Below are 25,170 nucleotides of genomic sequence, written 5' to 3' on the forward strand. Positions count from 1 at the left end.
TGATCTGGCCTGCTCCCAGCCGCCTGTCCTTGGACCCACCTGAGCCCCAACAGCATGAACCTTAATGTTATCGACACTGATACCTGGCAGGTGGTGGGTGGGAAAATAAAATGCCCCACGGGGTCCCTTCCTCACCCCCAGAGATACCTGTGCCCCTGAGTCAAAGCCGAACTCTGCACATCGGGGAGAAGGAGACTGAGGTCAAGTACAGAGCCTTGGCTCAGCCCTACCACATGGAGAGGCGGTGGGCCAGCCTCCCCTGGAGCCGGTCCCCGCCCGGCCCACTCTGCAGGATGGGCATTCTCCTGGGAGAATATGTGACTCCAGGCTTCCTGTGCCTGATGAGCTCAACCCTCCCAACGTAGGGGGGAAGTTTGCTCCTAGTGTCCCAGTTTTGGCTCAGGCAGCAGAATGCCCTCTGGGTCACAGCCCGTTCTGGGGGAGCTGGGATGGAGAGAGTTCCAGAATTCAACCAGCCTAGCCCTATCACTGACACAGACGGGAGACTCAGAGTGGACCCCGACTGGCTGAAACAGGGTGACGAATCAGGAGGGCTGGCTGCCTGATCTCACCAGTGCTGCCTGTTGCCCTGTGGTGCAGGTGAGGAGACCGAGGCCCGTGAACAACAGGCAGAGTTCCCTTACGCCATGTCCGTTATCTTTAATGTAAAAAGGCTTTGTATTGGGATGTGCTTTGAATCTTGAAAAATGCTTTTCACACTTGGAGCGACACTTATGGCAGAGAAAGGGAGAAAAGCAGAATACAAATCCACATGTTATGAAGCATGTGGATTATCCCTGTAATTATAATAGAGAAGTGCTGCCCTGCACACCCTCGTGTGTCCTCACAGCAGTCCTGAGCAGAAGGCAGGAGGGGTGTTGTCCCGTTTACAGAGGCAGACCGGGCCTCAGAGTGATAGGCGGACCTGGGGTGAGGTGGCCCTGGACTAGGCTTCTGCCTTCTAGTTCTTTCTGAAACCTTGCTTCATAGGCACCTTTCCAGCAACAACAGCCATTCAAGACCCTTGTGCCTGTTAATTTCTTTTTTTTTTTTTTTGAGACTGAGTCTTGCTTTGTCACCCAGACTGGAGTGCAGTGGCGCCATCTCGGCTTACTGCAAGCTCCGCCTCCTGGGTTCAAGCAATTCTCCTGCCTCAGCTTCCTGAGTAGCTAGAATTATAGGTGGCCACCACCATGCCTGGCTAATTTTTATGTATTTTTAGTAGAGAGATGGGGTTTCACCATGTTGGTCAGGCTGGTCTCGAACTCCTGGCCTCAGGTGATCCACCTGCCTCAGTCTCCCAAAGTGCTGGGATTACAGGCATGAGGCACCATGCCCAGCCTCAACCTGTTTATTTTCTATGCTAGGTTTGATAAAGAAGTGGGTAATTGTGGAGGAGTCTGATTGGATAAAGAAGTGTGAATCTAGGGTGAGCGAGGTGGCTCATGCCTGTAATCCCAGCACTTTGGGAGGCCGAGGTGGGTGAAACCCCATCTCTACTAAAAATCTAAAAATTAGCTGGGTGTGGTGGCAGGTGCCTGTAATCCCAGCTACTTGGGAGGCTGAGGCAGGAGAATCACTTGAACCCGGGAGGCGGAGGTTGCAGTGAGCCAAGATCGCGCCACTGCACTCTAGCCTGGACGACACAGCAAGACATCGTCTCAAAAAAAAAAAAAAAAAAAAAAAAAAAAAATGCGATCTGGTGGTGGTTAACTGGGGGTACTTAGCAAGGCCTGTTTGAGATTCTTCTCTCAACTAATCGCTGTGTCTTCAGAGATGAGGCTGCTCTTTTCCTCCGGACATAGAGAGGGTGCCTTTCACATGAGGGTCTTATGACCTGCTTCAGGGAGAAGGGCAGGGGAGGGTGACAGAGACCTTCCTGCTTCTGCTGTTTTCTCAAATGTCAGCGTGTCGTGTTTTGGGGTAACGTGGCCTGAACCCTGTCACCAACTGCCCCGGGACATCTGCTCCCACCTATATGTGTCTCGGGCGCCTCCAGCTCAGCCTGACCAAGATGTGACTCGCTGCCCGCCCCGTGTCTGCTCTCCCCTGCACTCCTCGGCCGCAGGCCAAGAGTCAGCCCTCCCTTGCCCCTCAGCCAGCTATGGCTGAGGTCCAGGCTGTGCCTGGACTGTCTCCTCTCCCCACCTGCATTGTCCCATATGTCCGTCCCCATGTGGCCATTCCTGACTGCCACTGTCGCCCAGGCTGGAGTGCAGTGGCACAATCTCGGCTCACTGCACCCTCCGCCCCCTGGGTTCAAGTGATTCTCCTGCCTCAGCCTCCTGAGTAGCTGAGATTACAGGTGCCTGCCACCACGCCTGGCTCATTTTTTGTATTTTTAGTAGAGGCAGGGTTTTGCCATGTTGGCCAGGCTGGTCTTGAACTCCTGACCTCAGGTGATCCCCCCACCTCAGCCTCCCAAAGTGTTGGGATTACAGGTGTGAGCCACTGCTCCCGGCCCATGTTCACACCTTTAAGAACCTCTTGATGTCTGCCAGGCATATAGTCCAAGACCCTTGGTGACCTGCCCCAGCCGACCCCCTGAGCCCCAGCCGTAAGACTTGTTGGAGGGGATTTCCCGAGGGCCCCTCCACACTCCGCCTGGAATCACCCTCCTCAACCTGTTGTTGGCGGAGAGGGGGGCCCTTGGCTCTAGGGCCCTTCTGTGGCCTCTTCCTGACCCGTTGGTGGAATCGGCCACCGCTCCCCTTGTTCTTGGTGCCACCTGTCAATTCCTGCCCCTGTGCTGTGACACTGCATAGTCCCCCATGTGTGGCTCCTGTCCCTCTCCCACCTGAGCTCCCCTCCACGGCTCTGGCTTTTCATCCCTTCCACCAGCTCACAGTAGACACATGCCTGGGCGCAGGCCCCTGGGAGTGACGGGGAGCTGCCTAGCGCGTTTGGTGGTGGCAGGGTGGAGAGGAATCTCTCGGGTGAGTGTTTGGTGGGGGGGGGGGGGTGGGAGGAATCTCTTGGGTGAGTGTTTGGTGGTGGGGGGGGTGGAGAGGGATCTTTTGGGTGAGTGTTTGGTGGTGGAGGGGTGGAGAGGGATCTTTCCGGTGAAGAGGTGATCATTTGTTGGGGAACTGGCCCTTGAGCGAGGCATTGCCCACACAGGGCCCCGCCTGAGCAGAGGCGGCAGGAAAAGGGCAACGAAGGTTCACACTGTAATTTGCTGAGCCGCTTCCCGGAAGTCACTGTAGGCCTCTGGACTCCGTTCCCCTTTGCAGAGTAGGACTGCTTGCTGCTCTATCTCTACCTGGGGAGGGAGCGAGGGTCAGACCTAGAGCCTCAGAGCGTGTCATGGAGGCTGCCTGTGACAGGTGGCAGAGCTGTGCCTCAGTTTCCTTTTATGAATTAGGGAGGAGAAGGTTGACCTGGTCACTGCTCACAGCCAAGGTTCTGGGACACACGTTTGCTGGTCCACACTCTTAACTACTTGAAACCAAGCTACTTGTAAAAAGCACTGTGGGTAGGCAGGACCAGCTGCTCAGGGAGGTTGATGCTGTGTGTGCTGGGGTTCAGGGACATCAGAAGTGAAGGAAGCAAAACAAGCGAGAAGAATCACACCCCACTCTGGCCCCACAAAATAGAAATCGAACCCTGTCATCCCACAACCCTGTGAACTGTGACTTCACACTTTGGGCCATAGATGTCCTGCCCCAAACCTCCAGCTCTATCTGCAGGTATCTCCTGCCAGCCCACGGATTGTCTGCGTTGGCCGGTGCTGACCTGGGCCATCCCTGAGACCATGCCTACCAGGGGTGTGGGGGTCTAGGATTCCAGGTTTCTCCTGATCCAGGGAGGAGGGAGCTGCCCCCGTACACAGTGGGAGCTCGTTAGCTGCTGCTCAGCTCCCGGGAGCCCTCTCCCTGCAGCAAACCCCGATGGTTCCGCCCCAGCCGGAGCTGCTACTGCTTTAGGGTACAGGGATGAGGTCATCTCTATCAGAGGCTGCGACAAGAAGGCTCTGCGTCCAGGATCCTTCCCTGAAGTTCAGTGGGGCCCGTTCTCACCCAGGGACAGTTGGAGCCGGAGCAACTGCAGTCCCCTTTACGGAGGGGATTTCATTTCCTCCAGTATTAGCAGCATTTCATTCCAGTGACAGCCCAGTGACGAGAGGGGTGTTGTCCCTGTTGGCAGAGGGAGACAGTGGGACTTAGGCTAAAGCACTTGTGCAGGGTCCCATAGCAGCAGGGGATGTTGGACCTAATTCTCCTGGATTCGAGGCTGGCGCTGCCCTTCTCATGCTCAAACATATCCCTTTCTCCAGGGAAGGATGTTTGATGCCCTTTTTTTCCTGGGTGGGCCTGTCCTGGCATAGTGTACGACGCAGAGCCCAGCCCCCTGGTGTTCACAATGAAGTGGGTCTCAGAAGTCAGAGTAGAGGAGGGCTAGGAATGAGGATTGGTGCGGGAGTGGGCATTTCCGAGGACGCTGTCTGCGGAGAGCATGAGATCGAGCAGGGGACTGAGACCCCTGGGAAGGCAGAGCTGCAGAAGGGCCCAGAAGGTGCCTTGCATCCTTGTCCTGTGTGGTGTGTTGTCACCTGGCACCTAGTACACGCGGGCTGCACACTGAGCACCTGCCGTGGGCTGGGTGTTGGGCACAGGGGTGGGTGGCATTGGTGGATGGGTCCAGCTGTGTGCCTGGCTCCTGGCTCAGGGCCTGGGCAGGGAGTGGGGAGTGGAAGAGTGAGGGAGCGGCTGAAGCATGTGGCCTGAGTTCCTCCGCCAGGGTTTGGCATCTCCGCAGATATCGTGAGCTGGGGGCGTGGGTGGGCCTCAAGGTTCAAGGGTTCTCTGACTTCCTGGTGCCACAGAGCATGCTGGCATGGAGGCAGGAGGAGGTGGAATGATGACTGGGCAGTGGCCGGGTGGCCTCAAGCCCAGGCAGTGGAGGAAAGGGCGGGGAAGCTGGCAGTGCTGGCTCCTGGCTGAGATGGGGCATCTTTGCGTGAGTGTCAGGAGAAGCCTGAGAAATTACTCAGGAAATGGTCAGCTGGTTGCCTACGAGGCCGTTTTCTGTGTCTGAGCAGAGCAGTGAGTTAGGAGCTTGGATGAGGCCCCCGTGAGGATGATCTCACAGAAAACGAGAATTTGAATCTGGAGCCACTGTTTCAGCTTGATGATTGTGCTTAGGAGATATTGAAACTGTCTGGAAACAGCTGTGGAGTGGGGGGCGGCAGGTGCGGTGGTTACAGGAGGTAGGGGGGTTTCTGGGAATTGTTGCTTAGAGGAGGATAAAGGACGCTTTATGGGAGCCCCAATCCAGCAGGAGCCTCCACCCCATGCAAGGCACCTTGAGGTCAGGGTTGATTCCCCTTTGTCCCCCAGGACCTCATGCAGCGCCTGGGGCAGAGCAGGCCCGCAGAACTGGATATGAAGCCCAGCTCCCACAAGCTTGCCAGGTACCCGGACTTGAAGGCCTCGGTTTCCTTAACTGTAAAATGGCTATTAAACGGTCACAGATGTGGCCTGGGGATTGTGAAAGCACTTCGAGGATTTCACAACGTTGTGCAAGTCTAAGACAGGCCCATGAATAAAGTTCTGCCTGCCAGCAGCTGGGGGTGAGTGAAGAGGCTGCCGCGTGCTCTCAGCGCACTGAGGACAGGGCTCAGCATGTCCTGTGTTTGTTGTTGTTCACTGGCTCCCTGTGGTGGATACTGCCCTGCGCTGGGCCCCGGATGCCCTGCCAGCAAAGGGCCTTGTCTGGGTGGGGAGGGGCCTTCGGGACAGGTGGTTAGGAGCCAGTGTGACAAGCCTGCAGCGTGGAGCCAGAAGCGTGGCTCTGCAGGCAGGTGGGGCCGTGGCCTGGCTCTGACCCATGCCAGCGGAGTGACTGCAGACCAGGCACTCAGGCCTTGAGTCCCAAGTTCCTCATCAGGTAAATGAAGGGAATTATCCTTACCTCTCAGGATCTTTGTGAAGATCAAGTGAGGCGACGTGGTCAGGTGCACGTGGGCACGGGCAACACTCGGGATGTCTTGCAGGGCCCCAGCTGGGTCAGGGAAGGCCGGTGCTGGGGTGGGGTGGTAAGGAAGGCACCCCGAGGGGGTGACTGCAGAGGTGGAGGTGGCCACTGAGCCGACTTGCACAGACCAAGTTGGAATGGGCGCCGTGCCCGTGTCCTATGCCCTGTGGTGTGTGGTCGAGACCTGGTGAGAGGGAGTGAGGCCCTCCAGGGGGATGCAGGGCGTTTGGTCAAGGAAGAAGGGCCGAGGCTGGCTGGAACATCGGGGACCACATGGCAGATGTCGGGGGCTGCCTGGAGAGCCTGGCTTGCCTGGTAAGGGAGCCTGGACTTCTTCCAAAGGAAGATGTGGAACAGGGGTTTTAGGCACCGCAATGTGGAGACCCCATGCTTCCCTTTGGTCAGAGGAGAGGGCATGGCACTGCTCATGTGGGGACTCAATGGTCCAGCTCCCCTCCTCCAAGTGCCTCGTCAGAGCAGCCAGGGGCCTCCCTGGACAGTGCCTTTGTTTTCTGTGCCCCGAGGGAGGGAGGCCCTCAGCTGGAGAGGCTCTGAGAGAGGCTCTGCGAGGCACGAGTGAATGAAAGGCCTATTGAGGGGCCACAGAAGCCCATTCACCCGGCCCTGGCTGCCTGGGTGCGGAGGCTTCCAGAGGGCCAAGGGCCGCCTGGACTCTCCCCAAAGAGGCCAGTTGACCCCACCTTTGGACTGTGGCCAGGGCCAAGTGGAGTCTGTTGCTGAGTCCGGTGTCCTCTGGAGAGGACCCTCAAGGCCCTTGACCCCAGACAGTCCCAGGAGAGGCACCCGGCATCTGCAGGCCACCCCACGGCAGAGACGCCTTCTCAGCCCCCTCCCCACCAGACACTTCAGGGGTCCCCAGCCCTCTGGGGATAAGACAGAACCCCTGACCCAGGGAAGAGGGCCCGGCCCCTCCAGCTCTTCTTCCCACTCCACTTCCTGAGCCTCAGGGCTGATCCACCATCCTGGCCTCACTCATCTCGCCCACAGGGGAGCGTTGAATGCTGTCCACCTTTGCTCGCTTGATTCCTAGTTTTCGTTGAGTCCCCAGCTGACTGGAATTCCCTGTCCAGCCACTGCCTTCCCCTCCTGGCCCCTGCCACAGCTACCATCTCACTTCTGTCTGTGTTACTTGTAAATACATCCTGCTTCCACCGAAACTGGGGATGGCGGGGGGAGCAGGGACCGCATGAGACCAAACTAACTTATGTGAGGACCGAGTGGGTTCAAGCACCAGCTGCAACCAGCCGCGGGAGCCGGGCAGTCTCTCCCTCCTGCCGTGTCCTCATTTGTAAAATAAACTGCTTCAGTTGTTGTGAGATAAGGGCGTCAGCCCCCCCGCCCCGTGTTTAGCACCATGCCTGGCACACAGGAAGCCCTGGGTGTATTTGTAAACATGCCGCAGAATATTTGTAAAACAGGACAAAGTTATTCCGGCCTCACTTGTTTTGTCTTTGTTTTGTTCGCAGGATGAGGATCTGTGCACTGCACCACTCTTAACCCTTCACTGCGGGCATGTGCGTGTAATTCCTTCAGTCTTTCCTCCTAGGCATTTTTTAAAATAGACAGTTTCCTTCATTTAAGTATTCAGGTATAATTTTGTGTCCTGGCTTTTTTCCTCTACCATGAGCGTTTTTCCAAGTAACTGCATTGTTAGAAATATTTTGGTTGCTTTTTGGATAGGTAAACATGCTCAGGGTACAAAATACAAAAGGTATGAGAAGGTTCTTAATGAAAACACTGAGTCTTTCTCCTTCATAGTTTTTCTCCCCAGAGGCCATGAGGACACTAGCAGTGATGTAATAATACTTTCCCACCCTGGGTGCTGGCTCGGTGGTGACCCTGGGTGCTCATCTGGTGCTGATCCTGGGTGCTGTCTCAGTGCTGACCCTGGGTGCTCATCTGGTGCTGATCCTGGGTGCTGTCTCAGTGCTGACCCTGGGTGCTCATCTGGTGCTGATCCTGGGTGCTGGCTCAGTGGTGACCCTGGGTGCTCATCTGGTGCTGATCCTGGGTGCTGGTTCAGTGGTGACCCTGGGTGCTTATCTGGTGCTGATCCTAGTTGCTGTCTCAGTGCTGACCTGGGTGCTCATCTGGTGCTGATCCTGGGTGCTGGTTCAGTGGTGACCCTGGGTGCTTATCTGGTGCTGATCCTAGTTGCTGGCTCAGTGCTGACCCTGGGTGCTTATCTGGTGCTGATCCTAGGTGCTGGCTCAGTGCCAGCACAATTTTAAAGGCTTCACATGGATGGACTAACTTAAACTCTCAACAACCCAGGAGGTAGATACCATTGTTACTGCCATTTTACAAGTCAGGAAACCGGCACCAAGAGGTTTGGATTTGTCTGTCACATGACCAGAACTGCTGGAGCCAGGATGGACCCTGACAGTCTGGCTTCCTCACCTCCCTTCTCTTCCGCAGGCTCCAGCAAGCATTGGAGTCATCTTAAACGATTGGCTTTAATAGGAAAAACCTCTAATATTGGTCTGCTCTCCATTTTTCGCTTCATTTATCCTAGAGAACTTTCCTCCTTGGAACAGATAGAGTTGCTTCAATCTTTTTTAATTGCTGCGTAGTATTCTGTTCTGTGAATGTCTTATAGTTAGTTTATTTAATTACTATCCCTATTGATAGGACAACTCCAGTATTTTGCCAACAGTGCTGTAATGCTTAAAGGATTTTATGTAGGTGGTGGGTAGTGAGACCACAGGGAAAAATTCATCTGTGGGTTCGCTGGGTCAGAGGTAAAATGCGTTTGTGATTTTGACCATCTGGTATTTTTAAAAGGCAGTTTACGTTTCTACTGCAGGATATAAAGTCCCTGTTTCTCCACATCCTCTTTGACCTGAAGTGTTGTCAGGTATTTTGATCTTTGCAAATCTGATAGGTGGAAAATAGAATTTTGAGGCTTTAATTTACATTTCTCTAATTGTGTCAAGCTGAGCGCGTTTTTGTGTTCTAAAACCACTTATATTTCCTTCTGCTTTCCGTGCCATTTTATTTTCTTATGCATTGTATACAACTTAGCATTTGTTAAGGAAATTGCCCTCATTTAAGAGTTCCGTCTGTGTTTCCAGTGTGGTATTTGTTTTTTGCTTTGTTTATGGTGTATGTGTGTGGTGGTGGGGTGCGGGGGGCGGGAGGGGGTGGGTTTTTTTCCCTATAGAAATTTTTAATTTTTGGCCAGGCCCAGTGGCTCATGCTTGTGATCTCAGCACTTTGGGAGGCTAAGGCAAGCGGATTGCTTGAGCTCAGGAGTTTGAGACCAGCCTGGGCAACACAGTGAGACCTTATCTCTACAAAAAATACAAAAATTAGCCAGGTGTGGTGGCGTGCGCCTATAGTCCCAGCCACTTAGGAGGCTGAGGTGGGAGGATCACTTGAGCCTGGGGAGGTCAAGGTTGCAGTGATTGTGCCACTGGACTCCGGCCTAGGTGACAGAGGGGGACCCTGTCTCAAATAAAAAAAGAGAAATTTTAAGTGTTTATGTAGTTTGATTGATCATTCTTTTCCTTAATAGCTTTTCTGTTCTCCTTAGAAAGGCTTCTCCCTCTCTGAGGGAATAAAACATCCTCTCACGGTTTTTCTTTTTTATAGTTTTACTTTTAACATTAAAAGTTTTAATCTTTTTGGGATTTATTTTGGCTTGAGCAGGGACCTAACCTTATTCTTTTTCCTCAGCAAGCCACTTGTACCAAGACCAATAATTGTGGAAGAATAATCTGCATCCTATTGATTTGAAGTGCTGTCTTCATAAAAACTCTTGGCCAGGAGCAGTGGCTCATGCCTGTAATCCCAGCACTTTGGGAGGCCGAGGTGGGCAGATAACCTGCAGTCAGGAGTTTGAGACCAGTCTGGTCACCATGGTGATACCCCGTCTCTACTAAAATAGAAAAATTAGCCGGGTGTGGTTGTGCGTGCCTGTAGTCCCAGCTACTCAGGAGGCTGAGGCAGGAGAATTGCTTGAACCTGGGAGGCAAAGATTATTGTGAGCCAAGATCGTGCCACTGTACTCCAGGCTGGGCAACAAGAGTGAGACTCCGTCTCAAACAACAACAACCCAAAAACTCAGTTGTTGTGTGTTTGAGTTTTGTGTTTTTGCTTTCTATTCTGTTCCATTGATCTGTCCAGTCAGGTACTGATACCACCTTGCTTTCATTAATCATTTAATTCATTTATTCAATTAGCAAATATTTATTATGTTGTATATGCCAGAAGCCATTCTGGAAACTAAATGTATAGCATTGAACAAAATGATCATAGAGCAAAAATAATCATCTCTTCGTGGAGCTTAAGTTCTGGTAGGGCATCTGCGTGGAAACATACATCTTTGCTAGGGCAGGTGTTGGCAAACTATAACCCCAAATCCGACTGTTTCCTGTTTTTGTAAAGAAACTTTTATTGGAACATAGCCACGTCCATTTCTTTATGTATTGCCATGGCTGATTTTGTAGTTGAGACAGGACCCTGTGGTCTGCAAAGCTGAAGATATTTTCTCTCTGGACTTTCATGGAATTTGCTGACTCCTTTACTAGGGAAAGACTGAAAGTAAACAGAACAAATAGGCAAAATATATATTCGATAGTGACAAGTGCTGTGGAGAAAAATCAAGCTGGAAGTGGGATAGGGCATATTGGGGGTGGGATCTGCAATTTTAAATCAGGTCGTTTGGGAAGGCCTCTCTGAGAAGGTGATAGTTCAGTAAAGAGCCTGGGGGCAGGTCAGGAAATAAGCTTGGTGGAGGAATTTGAGCCGAGAAGTGACGAGAACTGATTTGTTTTCTAACAGTGGGCAGTGGAAATGGGGAGACCAGTGAGCAGGCAGTGATGGCGATATGGGCCGGGATGGTGACGCTTAGCACAGGGTGGAAGCAGGGTTTTGTGAGAAGTGGGTGGGGTTTTGGGGGCCAGGCACAGTGGTTCACACCTGTAATCCCAGCACTTAGGAAGGCCTAGGTGGGAGGATTGCTTGAGCCCAGGAGTTCAAGACCAGCCTGGGCAACATGGCGAAACCCTGCCTCTACAAAGAATACAAAACAGAGCTGGGCGTGGTATTGCATGCCTGTAGTCCCACCTACTTGGGAAAGTAAGGTGGGAGGATCGCTTGAGGCTGGAGGTCGAGGCTGCAGTGTGTCATGATGATCGCACTGTGCTCCAGCCTGGGCCACATAGGCCCTGTCCCAACATAAAATAATAAATACATAGAAATCAAGAATGGGTGTTGAATTTGATTGAATGCTCTTCCAGCATCTGTGGAGATAATCCTGTGTTATTTCTCTTCTGAGCTTTAAATAGATATGAATTCTAATATTGAACTTTTTTTTTTTTTTTTTTGGAGATCGAGTCTCTGTCACCCAGGCTGGAGTGGCCCGATCTCGATCACTGCAACCTCCACCTCCTGGGTTCAAGCAATTCTCCTGCTCTAACCTCCCGAGTAGTTGGGGGATTATAGGCACCTGCCACCACACCCGGCTAATTTTTTTGAATTTTTAGTAGAGACAGGGTTTCACCATGTTTGCCAGGCTGATCTCAAACTCCTGACCTCAGGTAATCCACCCGCCTCGGCCTCCCAAAGTGCTAGGATTACAGACGTGAGCCACCGAGCTTGGCCTAAACCATTCTTTATTCCCAGTTAAATCCTGCTTGGCCAATGGCATCTATTTTTAATCAGTTGCTGGATTCTTTTAAATACCGTATTGAAGATTTTTGTCTTGGCATCTGTGAGATTAGCCTGTAGTTTTCTGTGTATGTGGTCTTTGAAATCAATACTGTGCCTCCTTGTGAAAAAAAATTGGCATGTTTCTTCGGCTCTCAAGTTGTGTGAGTAGCCCTGATGAAGCTAGCTGTCTGTTTCCTGAAAATCTGATAGAATTGCCTTCCCAAAATCACTTCTTGGGCTGCGGGCAGTGGTTCACGCCTGTAATCCCAGCACTTTAGGGGGCCGAGGCAGGCGGATCGCTTGAGCTCAGGCGCTCGAGACCAGCCTGGGCTGGTGAAACATGGTGAAACCTGTCTCTACCAAAAATACAAAAATTAGCTGGGTGTGGTGGTGCATGTCTGTGGTTCCAGCTACTCAGGAGGCTGAAACAGGAGGATGGCTTGAGCCCAGGAAATGGAGGTTGCAGTGAGCCGAGATCACGTGACATTATTCCAGCCTGGGTGACACTGAGACTCCATCTCAAAAAAAAAAAAAAAAAAATCACCTCTTGGCCTACTGTGTTAATGTACTTTTTTGGGGGGTAGCTCTTGGAGATTTTTCTTTATTTAATACAGAACCATCATTTTTAATGGCTATAAACTCTTTTAATTAGGGCTTTACTGTAACTTGCTTAATTTGTGTGGCTTAATGGTTTAATCCTTTTCTAAAAAAGGATTGGGGTGGATTTCAAGGAATGCCTTCTAAAGTCTAATTCGTGATTATTCCCAGGGTCTGGTTAGTGGAAAATGTTCCAAGTTATCATAGTAACCACAGTGGCAGTTGTCATTCATCGTTTCTAAGTGCGTGTTGCACTGCTGAGCACTGTGTAGGAGCTCATTTGGTCTCCATGGTAACCGTAGGAGGCAGCTGTGCTGATTTTACTGATGAGGAAACCGAAGGTCTGAGAGGTTCAGTCACTTACCCAGTGCATCACGAATGGGAATCAAGTCTGCTCTTGAACTCCAGTCTGACAAAGTCTTCCCCCATCCCGTATTGTGATTGGATTCACGTGAAATGCCTCGAAAGCTAAAAGTTTCCCTTCCTTTTCAGTGTGCATCTGAAGAACCATCCCCATGGAAAATAATTAAGTTATGTTAAATTGGCACTCGGCTGGGAAGTGGACCCCACAGCCCCTGTGCATGAAGCTCTTGTCTGAAGTTCTTCCAGGGGTTCTTAGGCTATCCCAGGAAGCCCCGAGGGTGCTTCAGGGCTCAGAGTGGCCCCTGTGAGCCCACCCTGCTGGGGGCTCAGAAGCTGGGGGAAGGGGGAAGTTTGAAAGCCTGAGTTGCGGCCAGGCGCGGTGGCTCACGCTTGTAATCCCAGCACTTTGGGAGGCCGAGGCGGGCGGATCACGAGGTCAGGAGATCGAGACCACGGTGAAACCCCATCTCTACTAAAAATACAAAAAATTAGCCGGGCGTGGTGGCGGGCGCATGTAGTCCCAGCTACTTGGAGAGGCTGAGGCAGGAGAATGGCGTGAACCCGGGAGGCGGAGCTTGCAGTGAGTCGAGATCGCGCCACCGCACTCCAGCCTGGGTGACAGAGCGAGACTCCGTCTCAAAAAAAAAAAAAAAAAAAAAAAAGCCTGAGTTGCTTTCCTAGCTGTTCACCAGGTGACCCCCGGGTTCTCTCAGTTTCTGCATTTGTAACATAGCTGGGAGAATCCTCGTGCAGGGCCAGGCTAAGGAAAAGGACGTGGGCTTATCCAGGGGAAGGATATAGGCTCTGTTGGAGGGGCTGGGTTTGAGTCTCAGCCCCTGCACACGCCATCTGGCCACTAGAGTCTCAAGTTTTGGTTGAAAATGAAGACAGAGGTTTGAAACTAATCTGAGGTTGTCCCCACCTCATAAAGTTTTCATGAGGATCTGAAAAGACAATGGGTGAAAGGGCTTTATAAACTATAGGGTGGGCCGAGCGTGGTGGCTCACGCCTGTAATCCCAGCATTTTGGGAGGCTGAGGCAGGTGGATCACCTGAGGTCTGGAGTTTGAGACCAGCCTGGCCAACATGGTGAAACCCCGTCTCTACTAAAAAAAAAAAAAAAAAAAAAAAAATCAAAAAAATTAGCTGGGTGTGATAGTGCATGCCTGTAATCACACCTACTTGGGAAGCTGAGGTGGGAGAATCACCTGAACCTGGGAGGCTGAGGTTGCAGTGAGCCGAGATCGTGCCATTGCACTCCAGCCTGAACGACAAGAGCGAAACTCTGTCTCAGAAATAAATGAATAAATAAACAAACTGTAGGGTGCAGGGCACGCGCGAGCTGTCATCACATTCCTCGCTCCTGAAACCAGCACTGTTGAGCTCTTGGTGCTGTCATGTCACCAGTCCAGTGTCATGCAGAACCAGGAGGAGAACTAGTGGCAATTCAGAGGTGGCAGACACTGCACTGGGGTGTGGACGGCCCGGGCTTAGTGCTCGCTTCCCACGCGCCCTCTCCCCTGCTCGTCCCTGGAGTCACTCACCTGGAAAGGGCTCTTCCAGTTCTGGAGTTCGAAGAGAGTGACTTACAGAAGCAGGTCACTTGCTTGAGGTAGGGGAGGCAGCCGGATCACCAGAACTCCTGGCAAATATCGGTTTTCCTGGTCCAGGCCATTGTCATTATTCATGGATTCACCTACTCACTGAAATTTATTTGTAACCCCAAAATCAGTACTCATGGTACTTTCGGGTTAATGACTGACATTCACGGAGTGTCGAAAAATTCCTTACCTGGCACACGTTCCCAGCTGAGGTCAGATGAGGCAATGCTCCGCCTCACAATGTAAAGAAGTATCCTTTTTGCAGTCTACTTAGTGCCATGTGTTTTGCATTTTTTGTGTTTTGTCAGTGATTTAAAATGGCCCTGAGCTGAGGTGCTGTCTAGTCCCAGGCACAAGATGGCTCTGATGTATTTATGGAGAAAATACATGTGTTAGAGAAGCTTCGTTCAACATTGATTGTTGTTGGCCATGAGTTCAATGTTAGTGAATGAACTATGTGTTGAATATGGTGTCTTTTTTTTTTTTTTTTTTTTTTTTTTGAGATGGAGTCTCACTCTGTCTCCCAGGCTAGAGTGCAGTGGCGTGATTTTAGCTCACTGCAACTTCCACATCCCAGGTTCAAGCGATTCTCCTGCCTTAGCCTCCCAAATAGCCGGGATTACAGGCGCCCGCCACCACGCCTGGCTAATTTTTGTATTTTTAGTAGAGATGGGGTTTTGCGATGTTGGCCAGGCTGGTCTTGAACTCCTGACCTCAAGTATTCCACCTGCCTTAGGGTTCCAAAGTGCTGGGATTACAGGCATGAACTGCCACATCTGGTCTTAAATAAGGTGTCTTGAAAGAGAAACATACATAAAGTAAGGCTATGAATTGATCAGTTGCTGAAAATGTGATCAGAGGACCCTAACCTTGTATTTGCCTTAGGAGCCAGTGGGTCGGTATTGACTAATTCAGTGTTCACGGCTGCCTCAAATCAGGAGAATGGATGTAATCTGGCTCCATAGGACCCCAGGGAGGGAAGGCAGGGCGGCGAGCACAGAGCTGTCCGAGGTGCTACCACCGTAAGCCTGGCTCAGCTTTTGGGGGCCACATCTGCTTCCGTAAGTCTCCACTGTGCTTGAGGGTGGGGAAAACCTGCAGCCCTGACTGGCAAGACGGTAGGGAGAAAGGGACAGAGAGAAGTCTGGAGACGAGGAGGCTCTGTGCTGGACTAGCAGCTCCCAGGGCTTGTGACCCAGGGGATTTCTTGCTTGGCAGGCCCTGGGAAAGGGTGAAGGGAGAAGGGGTTTGCTTGTGGGAGAAAGAGTCAGCAGTGACTTCACAGGTCAGCTGTACTTTGTGTGTTTATTCACAGCCAGTTACTGCACCCTGAGGCCAAGGGACACTGGAAGGTTTGGGATCCACCGACGTCATCCAAGCAGGCCACACTGCCGTGCTCGGTGTCAGTGTTTCTGACGTGCAGGGCAGCAGAGCAGCGGGTCTCCAGCAGCCCACATTGCAGCAGCTGGAGCTGTGCAGCCAGCAGAGCACTTTCACTTCCAGCCAAGTCCTCACCTTGGATTCTGGGAGGGTGGCAGGTTAGAGACCCATCTGACAGATAGAATCACTGAGGGTCAGAGAGGTTGGCTGAATGAATTGGCCATCTGAGTAGGAAAGGGTAGCATCAGGACCTGAGCTCACATGTTTGACTGCAGCTCCTAACATTGTACTGTGCTTCCAGGAATCAGAGATATCCCTCCAGTCCTGACCTTTCCTGGCTCTTGGATGTGGAGTGTGTCTGTGTTTGCCTCCCTTCCTCCCTCTGAAGAGAGAATTTCTTCTCTCTCCACTCTCCCCGCTCCCTTTCGTTTTTTTTGAGATGGAGTCTCGCTCTGTCACCCAGGCTGGAGCGCAGTAGCGCGATCTCGGCTCACTGCAAGCTCCGCCTCCCCGGTTCATGCCGTTCTCCTGCCTTAGCCTCCCGAGTAGCTGGGACTACAGGCGCCCGCCTCCCCGCTCCCTTTCTTAATGAGTCCTATGATATTAAAAATTGCACATTCATGGGAAAAAGTAGTATAATCTTATGACTGAAAATATTAAGTCCAAAAAAAAAAAAAGGAAAACTTATGCTGTGTTCAATTCATCCACTCCTAGCGTTCTGGTCTGCTTACCTCTGGTGTTTCCATGTGATTTACGTAGTTGTCATCAGTGTGTCTACAACTTGGGGTTCCGCTTTTCCACTAAACACCATATCACACGTATTCCCATGCATCTGCATGTAGTCTTTATAGCCATCCTTTAAGAAGATTGGTGGTGATTTGGTTGAATCCGTATGGCGTGCTTTACCTCGGGGAAATGTCAGAAATGGCAGAATATTGCGTCCTTTCCTTTCGTCGTCTTCATTGTGGTTATTGCTGTTATATTATTTTTTTCTCATTAGTAACACATGAAATATTTTTGTGCAAAAAGCCTTTAATTTGTACTCTGCCATAAGGTAGATGCATAGGAGTGAGAAAATGCTCATTGGCTTCTCACACGTCTTGTTCTCTAGCGTATCGGAGAGTTCCAGTTCAATGCACCCTTGCCAGCATCAGCTACAACTTAACAATTTTATTGGAGGATAATTTATGTAAAATAAACTGTATGTAGACTAAACAGTTTGATAAGTTTTTACGTTTTTTAAATTAATTAATTTTTTGAGACAGGGTCTTGCTCTGTCTCCCAGGCTGGAGTGCAGTGGCACGATCTCGACTCACTGCAGCCTCCGCCTCCCAGGTTCAAGTGATTCTCGTGCCTCAATCTCCCGAGTAGCTGGGACTACAGGTGAGCACCACCACACCCGCCTAAGTTTTGTATTTTTAGTAGAGATGGGGTTTCACCATGTTGCTCAGGCTGGTCTTGAACTCCTGACCTCCAGTGATCTGCCCGCCACGCCCTCCCAAAGTGCTGGGATTACAGGTGTGAGCCACCGCACCTGGCCTAAATTTTATTTTTTAAATACACTTTTAGAGACAGGGTCTCACTTTGTCCCCCAGGCAGGAGTGCAGTGGTTCGATCATAGCTCACTGCAGCCTCAAACTCCTGGGCTCAAGTGATCCTCCCACCTCAGCCTCCCTAGTAGCTGGGACCACAGCCACGTGCCATCATGCCCAGCTAATTTTAATTTTTTTGTAGAGATGGGGGTCTCACTATGTTGCCCAGGCTGACCTTGAACTCCTGGCCTAAAGCAATCCTTCTGCCTTGGCCTCCCAAAGTGCTGAGATTACAGGTGTGAGCTATCTCACCAAGCCAAGTTTGATGAGTTTTGATGGCCGTACACACCTGTGAAACCGGCGTCACAATCAAGATCCAGAACCTTTCAGGGCAACCACCCTCCTGCTTTAAGTCACTACGGCTCTGCCTTTTCCAAAACATCGTGTGAATGGGATCATACAGTAAATAGCTTTTTGCGCCTGACTTCTTTTGCTCTGCAGGGCAAGTTTGAGGTTTATCCACGGCAGATCACTAGTTTGTTTTTATTGTAACATGTGTGCATTCTCCTGGTTTCCAGTTTGGGGCCGTTATGATTAAAGATGCTGTGAACATTTGTGTACCAGTCTCTGCGGACGTGTGCTTCATTTCTCTTGGGCAGGTACCTAGGAGTGGCTAGTGGCTGGTTTTGTAAGTATATGTTTAACTCTGTGCGAATCTGGCAGTTTTCCTAAGGGCTGGTTTTTTTGTTTGTGTGTTTGTGTGTTTGTGTGTTTGTTGAGACGGAGTCTCGTTCTGTTGCCCAGGCTGGAGTGCAGTGGCGCGATCTCGGTTCACTGCAACCTCTGCCTCCCGGGCTCAAGTGATTCTCCTGCCTCAGCCTCTAGAGTAGCTGGGACTACTGGCACCCATCACCACGCCTGACTTATCTATTTATTTACTTTTTTCTGAGTTGGAGTCTCGCTCTGTCGTCCAGGCTGGTGTGCAATGGCGCAATCTCGGCTCACTGCAACCTCTTGCCTCCCAGGTTCAAGTGATCTTCCCACCTCAGCCTCTCGAGTAGCTGGGATTACAGGCACCCACCACCACACCCGGCTAATTTTTGTATTTTTACTAGATACAGGGTTTCACCATATTGGCCAGGCTGGTCTTGAACTCCTGACCTCAGGTGATCCACCCACCTCAGCCTCCCAAAGTACTGGGATGACAGGCGTGAGCCACCACACCCAGCCGAGGGCTGGTTTTTAAAGACCAAATTTATTCTGTTATTCCGTTGGGCTCTAAGAGGGAACAAAAAGTGAAGCAATGTTAAGAGGAAGTAAAAAAGAATTGAAGTTTATCCAGGAATAATCCTAGCCCTTTGCTTAATTTTGCAAGGGTCTGTAGTAGCATGACTTGGGCATTGCCTGTTGCAAAAATGCGGCAGGAATTTCAAAGCGACTCTGCAGACAGCACGCATGTTTTTTTTCCCCTGGGTCCTGTGAACCTGGGAGATCTTGCCAGTCCCGTGGGCTCTCCTGGCCCTCACCCCTGGAGGCTGACAAGGCTCACTGACCGAGACCCTCACCGATGAAGCCTCCTTCTCTTTTCCTCCCTCTCACTGCCCTAGAGCCCAGGAGCCAGGCAGGGCATGGGAGTGGGTGAGCAACACACTGTTGGGCTGAGGGCAGAGGGCTGAGGGCTGGGGCTGGCTGTGAGTCCTGGTTCTTTGCTTAGTGGTGTGACTGACGTCAACCAAGGCTAGGGTGTTCTGCATTTGACTCAGCTGATGGCCGAGTCCTGGTCGGCCCACTGGCCTGCCTGTGAGGGCGAGAGAGGTTCCCGGCACCACTGGCCCTCAGGTTCCCCATCTCTAAGTGTCGGGATTAGTTCCTTCCAGCCCGAGTACCAGCACTAGATCACACTGGTCAGTGAGGAAGACAGAAAACAGAAGCAGACCCGGTTTAATCTACTGAGTTGATAAGAGAGAGCTTGGCTGCATATTTTGAAGTGTTGAATCTGTCTAGAGAGGGGACAGCCCCACCTATGTTGATCCTGCTGTGTGCCCGTGGTCTCGGTTTGTCTGCATGTGCCCTGAGGAACCTGTGGCTCAGAGCCCCCTCCCATTGTCCCATCACCAGCGGCAGCGCTGGAACGGAAACCCAGATCTTCCCTACTAAAGCCTGTGGGCTTTTTCTCTTTTGCAGGAAAATATTACAAATATTTATCATAAAGAAATACTATTTGTAATAGAAGGAGAAGTCCCTTTGAGGATCAGATGAGCACGAAGCTGCGCAGACGTGGGGCAGGGGTGGGGCGGGTGCTGTCTCCCCGCGGTTCCCGCCTGCAGCCTTGGCTGGCTGGAGGGCGGCTGTCCCTTTAAGTCGGGTTCCCGTTGGGACTGCCGCAGCCAGGGGGAGTGGGTGGGGGTGAAAGATGTTGGTGAGAGCCCTGCCTCTCCAAAGGCTCCCCCCCAGCCAAGCCTTCCCGGCTTCCAGCCCAGACAGCAGCCAGCCAGTGGCGTTCCTGGCTCCTCGGGATTTTCCTTTTCCTCCGAAGCTGCTGATTCATCCCCAGGCTGGAGTCGGGCTCAGCTGTGGGGCTGGGAGCATGGGCTCTCAGGCTGCTGCTGGGTGGAGGAACTGGGCCTCCTGGGAGGTGTCCTCCAGCCCCTCTGGATGCTCCATGGGTGGGGGTCAGGAGTGGTGAGGGAGGGGCAGCGCATCTCAGAGCCCTCAAAAATTTCTGGCCAGAAATGTGGGGGTATGGGCACAGCTTGGCCAAGGCCATGCTGCAAGGGCCAGGGTGGCCGTCCTTCCTCACTCCTGTCTGGCCTCCCTCTGCAGGGTGCTTCAAGGATGACCGCATCGTCTTCTGGACTTGGATGTTCTCCACCTACTTCATGGAGAAATGGGCTCCCCGGCAGGACGACATGCTTTTCTACGTGCGCCGGAAGCTGGCGTACTCCAGCAGCGAAAGCTGTGCAGATGGGAGGAAGGTGAGTGACCCCCGGCCCCGGCCCCTGCGTCTGTGCCCCAAGCATCCCTGTGGTGTCTGCTCTCAGCGTGCATGTGGGCTTTCCTACAGTGCTCATGGGTATCAGAGGGTGAGTGATATTTATTGAGCACCTACTGTATTCCAGGAACTGTGCAGGCAGTCTGATGTGCAAATCTGGATGTGCTGGGTGTCTGTACACATTGTCATTCATCTTCACTGTGACCCTGAAGGGCAGTGATTGCTGTCACCCTCGTAGCTTTGAGGAAACAGGTTCAGAGACAGCTGACTCGGCTGGCCTCTTATAATTAGTCAATAGATGGTAGAGCAAAGGTCGGACTCCAGAGCCCAGCGCCCTCCCTTGGCCATGGCAGGGTGACCTGACTCGGTGGCGATGATGACGGTGCCTTCCACTTATTGAGCCCTCGCCATCATCTGGACACAGTGCTGAGCTCTCTTCTTCTTAGCCTCATTGTGAAGTCCCAACAACTCAACAGGGTGGGTGTTCTTATCCCTTTTACAGATGAGGAAACGGAGGGCTCAGAGATGAAGTGATTCACCTAACATATTTCATCCACTAAATTGAAGTGTGGGAGGAGCTAATAAAATACATTTTGCATGCTTCCTTCTCTGTTTTTCACAAGCTTTTGCAGTTTGTAAAATGTTTAAGCAACCCCATATGCCAGACATGGAAATGCTTTTGTTTTCCTTTAAAAACAAGAAATGAGAGGGCGGTGGAGCCAGGTCTGGAACTTGCAGCCTGCCTGGCTCTGTGACTCCGGGGCCATGGTTTGCTGGCAGAGGCTCATGCAGGGATTACTTGGAGCCTGGCCTTGCCTCGGGCCCATTTTCTGAGCCTGAACATGTGCGGGATGGATTTTCTACAAGTGGACAGGCCTGGGTGCCTGCATGCTGGCCCCGAGCCCTGAGCTAGCCCCACTTTGGAGGGACCAGCAGGAGACCATGAACAACTGGCCAGAGAGGTGGGGGAAGAGCCAGGAGAGGGGAGGGCACCCCAGGAGGAGAGGTCTGGAGACCTGGGTGCAGCCAGTGGGGTGCAGTGTCTGAAGGGTCCATTGGATTTGGTACCAGGGAGGGGTGGCGGCCTTGGCGCAGCAGTTTCAGTGGCAGGTGTGCAGGGACTAGAGCCACACTCAGGCAGGCAGGGAATGCTTTCTGGGAGGGACGAAGAGGAGGCCTGACTGGTGATGGGATCCCTAAGAACCTTCTGGAGCTGGCTCAGGGCTCCTTAGAACCTGCTGCCACGCCCGCCCTGTCTGGGTGTGCAGTTGAGAGACCAGCTTTCAAGGCCAGTCTTGTTTCCCCCTGGTTTACCATATGACACTCCAGGTCATCTCCTGTCTGGAGTAAAAGGGGATCAGGGCAGGTGCCCCGAAAGGTGAGGGCCCTCCCATTGTGGACACCTGGGAGGCTGGGATGTTTGGGGTTGGCGTGACCATATGAGTGCCCTTGGCAGGGAGGTGGCTGGTGCCTCAGGATCCTCACTGTCCGTGACCCTCATGGCGGGCACAGGCTCCTCTAACCTCAGCACAGTTCTGGGGGAGGCACTCCTCTCACCCATGGGAGCCGGAACCCAGAGGCTCAGGCCCTCTGTCATCCCAGGGCTGTGGACCCTGCCCCTGCCTCCGTCCACTCCGGCCTCTCAGCTTCTGCTGGAGTTCAGGTTGCAGAGAACCTTTCCCCCACCCCCAAATGTTGGTCTTTTCCCCAAGGCAGAGTCTGTTGCAAGCAGGGGCTCTAATGAGCACTTGGCGCATTTGAGACACTCTCAGCTGTACTTTGAATTTTGATTCCAGAGAGGTCACGACTCTGGTCAAGAGGGCAGACAGGGAGGTGGGAGGACAGGTTGTGTGCACCCTGGATAGGCTGGGGTAGGGGGAGGAGAAAGGAACGGCAGATGAGGGGTCTGTCTTGGGTGGAGAAGTTAAAGGTGAGAGCCCATCCACTGAGAAAGCGCAGCCCTGGATCCAGGCCTGAGGAATTTGGAGCAGAGGGGATGGGGCCACATCCAAGCTCTGCTGAAAATTTGGCGGTGTCAAGGTCAGTGAGGGAAGCCTGAGTCCCACGGGAGCAGGTGGCAGTCCAGCTGTTCACATGCTAGAATGTTCCATTGAACACCCACTGTGAGCCATGTGCAGATGCCCCCCCACACTCAGTGCTGGGAGCACAGAAATGACTCCTATCTGGCCTCAGTCTGTTCGGACAGACAGACGGTATAGCCAGTGGTACGGAGCCATCAGTGCTGTGATGGTGGGAAGAGGAGCAGGGTGGCGGTGGTGGGGGGAGTGCAGAAGGTGACATCTGGCGGGCGGGTTGTAGGACAGAGAGAGTGGGCAGCAGCGGGCTGAGGACACGCCCTGTGGAGGGACCAGCGAGTGCAGAGCAGGAGGGTGTGTGATGAGTGCCACATGGGATCTGCCAGAGTGGGCCAATGGAGATTGCGGGGCCTGGTGGGTGGGTCCTGGGGCCGCCCCAACTTGGCATTTTTCCCAGCTTGCTGGGCTGCAGTGCTGAGGGTGGCCTGCAGGGGGCAGGCTGGAGGCACTGATGGAGAGACGGGGAGCCCCCCGTGGCAAAAGCCCTGAGCCCTGGGTGGAGGTGGGGGCCCCGCAGAGGCGCCTGCGCACTGCAAGTCCTCTGCGGCAGCCTGGCTGCTTCCCGCCCCCTCCTCATGCCCATCCCACTGGTACCCAGTCGCCATAGCAACCAGCCGGGCCTCCTGCACCTAGCAGGGGAGGGTGGATGGGCAGGAGCTGCAGTGTCAGGGGGACAGGATGCTGGGAACCCCGCAGTCCTCCAGGGCCCGAGGGACATCCCTAGTCCAGCATTTCCTAGGGAGGGATGTCCTGGATTCCCTGCCCTCTGTTTCCTCCAGCCCTGGACAAAACAATCCGTGTTCCTGGGCAGCCCATTGTGTGCCTTTGGCAGGAGGGGGACCTGGCTCTGTGTGCTGCTGGCTCTGCGCTGGTGGCCCGAGCCCTGTATCATGGTCACATGACACCTCAGGATCCTAAGGTGCAGATCATCTTCACACCCACTCAGAAAACCAAAGCTCAGAGACGGGAAGGAAACTTCCTGGGGTCACACAGCTTGCCAGCGGTGAAGCCCTGTCCCCAGTCTCACTTTTTCCTTTTTGGTAGATTGTTTTCAATATAACATCTATACAGAAAAACAAAGACGTGTACACAGCTTGATTTTTCTTAGACTGAACACCTGGTTTCACCAGCCCCCAGATACAGAGTGTGATGAGAACGCCGAGGCCCCTTCACCCCACCCCAGGGCTCACCCTCCCCCTGGGCAGCTGCTGCTCTGCCTCCTCACACTTCCCGGGCGGGTTCTGCCTGTTCTCACAGCTCCTGTGTGTGGAGTCGGTGGTTCTGCCTGTTCTCATAGCTCATGTGTGTGGAGTTGGCGGGTTCTGCCTGTTCTCCCAGCTCGTACATTGGAATCGGGCAGTATATGCTGTTTCAGGCTTCTTTCTCCCCGTGTCATGTTTGTGAGTCATGCCTGTTGACACAGGTGGTTGTAATCTGGTCTCACTGCTGGGTAATGCCTGCGGAGTGTACCATGGCGGCCTGGCCACCCTCCTGTCAGTGGGTACCGGGCAGCTCCCAGTGTTCTCTTGGGCCTGGCTTTGGTGCGCACAAGGGCACCTTTCTGATGGGGAACCTGCTCTTTCGCCTGCCTGTGCTGTGATGCTGCCCTGAACAGCCGTGTGATCGTGCCCATGAGCCTTTCATTCACTGAGTCCACAGCGCTTTGCTGAGCAAAAGCAAATGAACAGGTCAATGAAGTGAGACCAGGAGGAACAGCAGAGTCTTGTGAACCCCAGGACTCTCAGCTCAGGGGCTCGGGGTGACTGCAGAACCATACAGGCGGTGGAAGTCGGAGGCCCCCCGACCCGGGGACGTCTGTTTCTCACTCCTAGGCAAGGTTGGACTCCTGCACCTCTTTCCATAGATCCGAGCTCTGCCCCTGGGGGGGGTGCACAGGCCTGTGCACCTGCAAGAGGGCCCAGCAGTGCCCAGCCCCTCAGAGCCTGAGTCAGTGAGAGCACCCAGGACCAGGACCAGAGGCCCCCAGTCAGCACAGCTGCTTCAAAATTGAAAGCCAGGCTGGGCTCAGTGGCTCACGCCTGTAATCCCTGCACTTTGGGAGGCTGAGGTGGGTAGATCACTTGAGGTCAGGAGTTCGAGATCAGCGTGGCCAACATGGTGAAATCCCGTCTCTATTAAAAATACAAAAAAAAAAAAAAATTAACCAGGTGTGGTGGCAGACACCTGTAATCCCAGCTACTTGGGAGGCTGGGGCAGGAGACTCACGTGAACCCAAGAGGTAGAGGTTGCAGTAAGCCAAGATTGTGCCACTGTACTCCAGCCCGGGTGACAGAGTGAGACTCTGTCTCAAAAATAAATAAATACATAAATTGAGGCCAGGCATGGTGGCCCATGCTTGTAATCCCAGCACTTTGGGAGGCCGACGCGGGCAGATGACCTGAGGTGAGGAGTTCGAGACCAGCCTGGCCAACATGGTGAAACCCTGTCTCTACCAAAAATACAAAAAGTAGACAGGTGTGGTGGCACGTGCCTGTAATCCCAGCTACTCAGGAGGCTGAGGCAGGAGAATCACTTGAATCCAGGAGGCGGAGATTGCAGTGAGCCAAGACGTGTTGCACTGTAGCCTGGGTGACAGATGGAGTGAGATTCTGTCTCAAAAAAAAATAAAAAATTGAAAGCCAGTCTCCCAGGAGAGGTGTAGACATGCTTTGGTTTCTCTCTGATATGTATTTATTATTGATCTTTAGTAAATTTGACTCTGATCTGTTAAAATGGGGCTAATGATACCTGCATTGCAGGGTTGCTTTAAAAGGATTAATAGCCGGGCGCGGTGGCTCACGCTTGTAATCCCAGCACTTTGGGAGGCCGAGGCGGGCGGATCACGAGGTCAGGAGATCGAGACCATGGTGAAACCCCGTCTCTACTAAAAATACAAAAAAATTAGCCGGGCGTGGTGGCGGGCGCCTATAGTCCCAGCTACTCGGAGAGGCTGAGGCA

The 25,170-nt window shown here is 52.7% G+C and overlaps 1 protein-coding gene across 2 annotated transcripts in view; it reads left to right on the top strand.

The window, feature by feature from the left end:
• The window catches only part of KIAA0930 (KIAA0930 ortholog), a 43,728-nt gene that overhangs the window by 7,796 nt on the left and 10,762 nt on the right, over window positions 1–25,170 (top strand). Inside the window, exons 1-2 of one of the 2 annotated variants that reach the window (XM_030815385.1) lie at window positions 19,436–19,790; window positions 19,948–20,099. In XM_030815385.1, coding sequence (XP_030671245.1) covers window positions 19,538–19,790; window positions 19,948–20,099 — 405 coding nt within the window. In that variant the 5' untranslated portion in view covers window positions 19,436–19,537. Of the gene's footprint in view, window positions 1–19,435; window positions 19,791–19,947; window positions 20,100–25,170 lie in introns of those variants that run through there. The other variant, XM_030815386.1, reaches the window with a different exon arrangement.

The sequence above is a fragment of the Nomascus leucogenys genome, chromosome 7b, assembly GCF_006542625.1.
Source record: "Nomascus leucogenys isolate Asia chromosome 7b, Asia_NLE_v1, whole genome shotgun sequence".
Lineage (NCBI taxonomy): Eukaryota > Metazoa > Chordata > Mammalia > Primates > Hylobatidae > Nomascus > Nomascus leucogenys.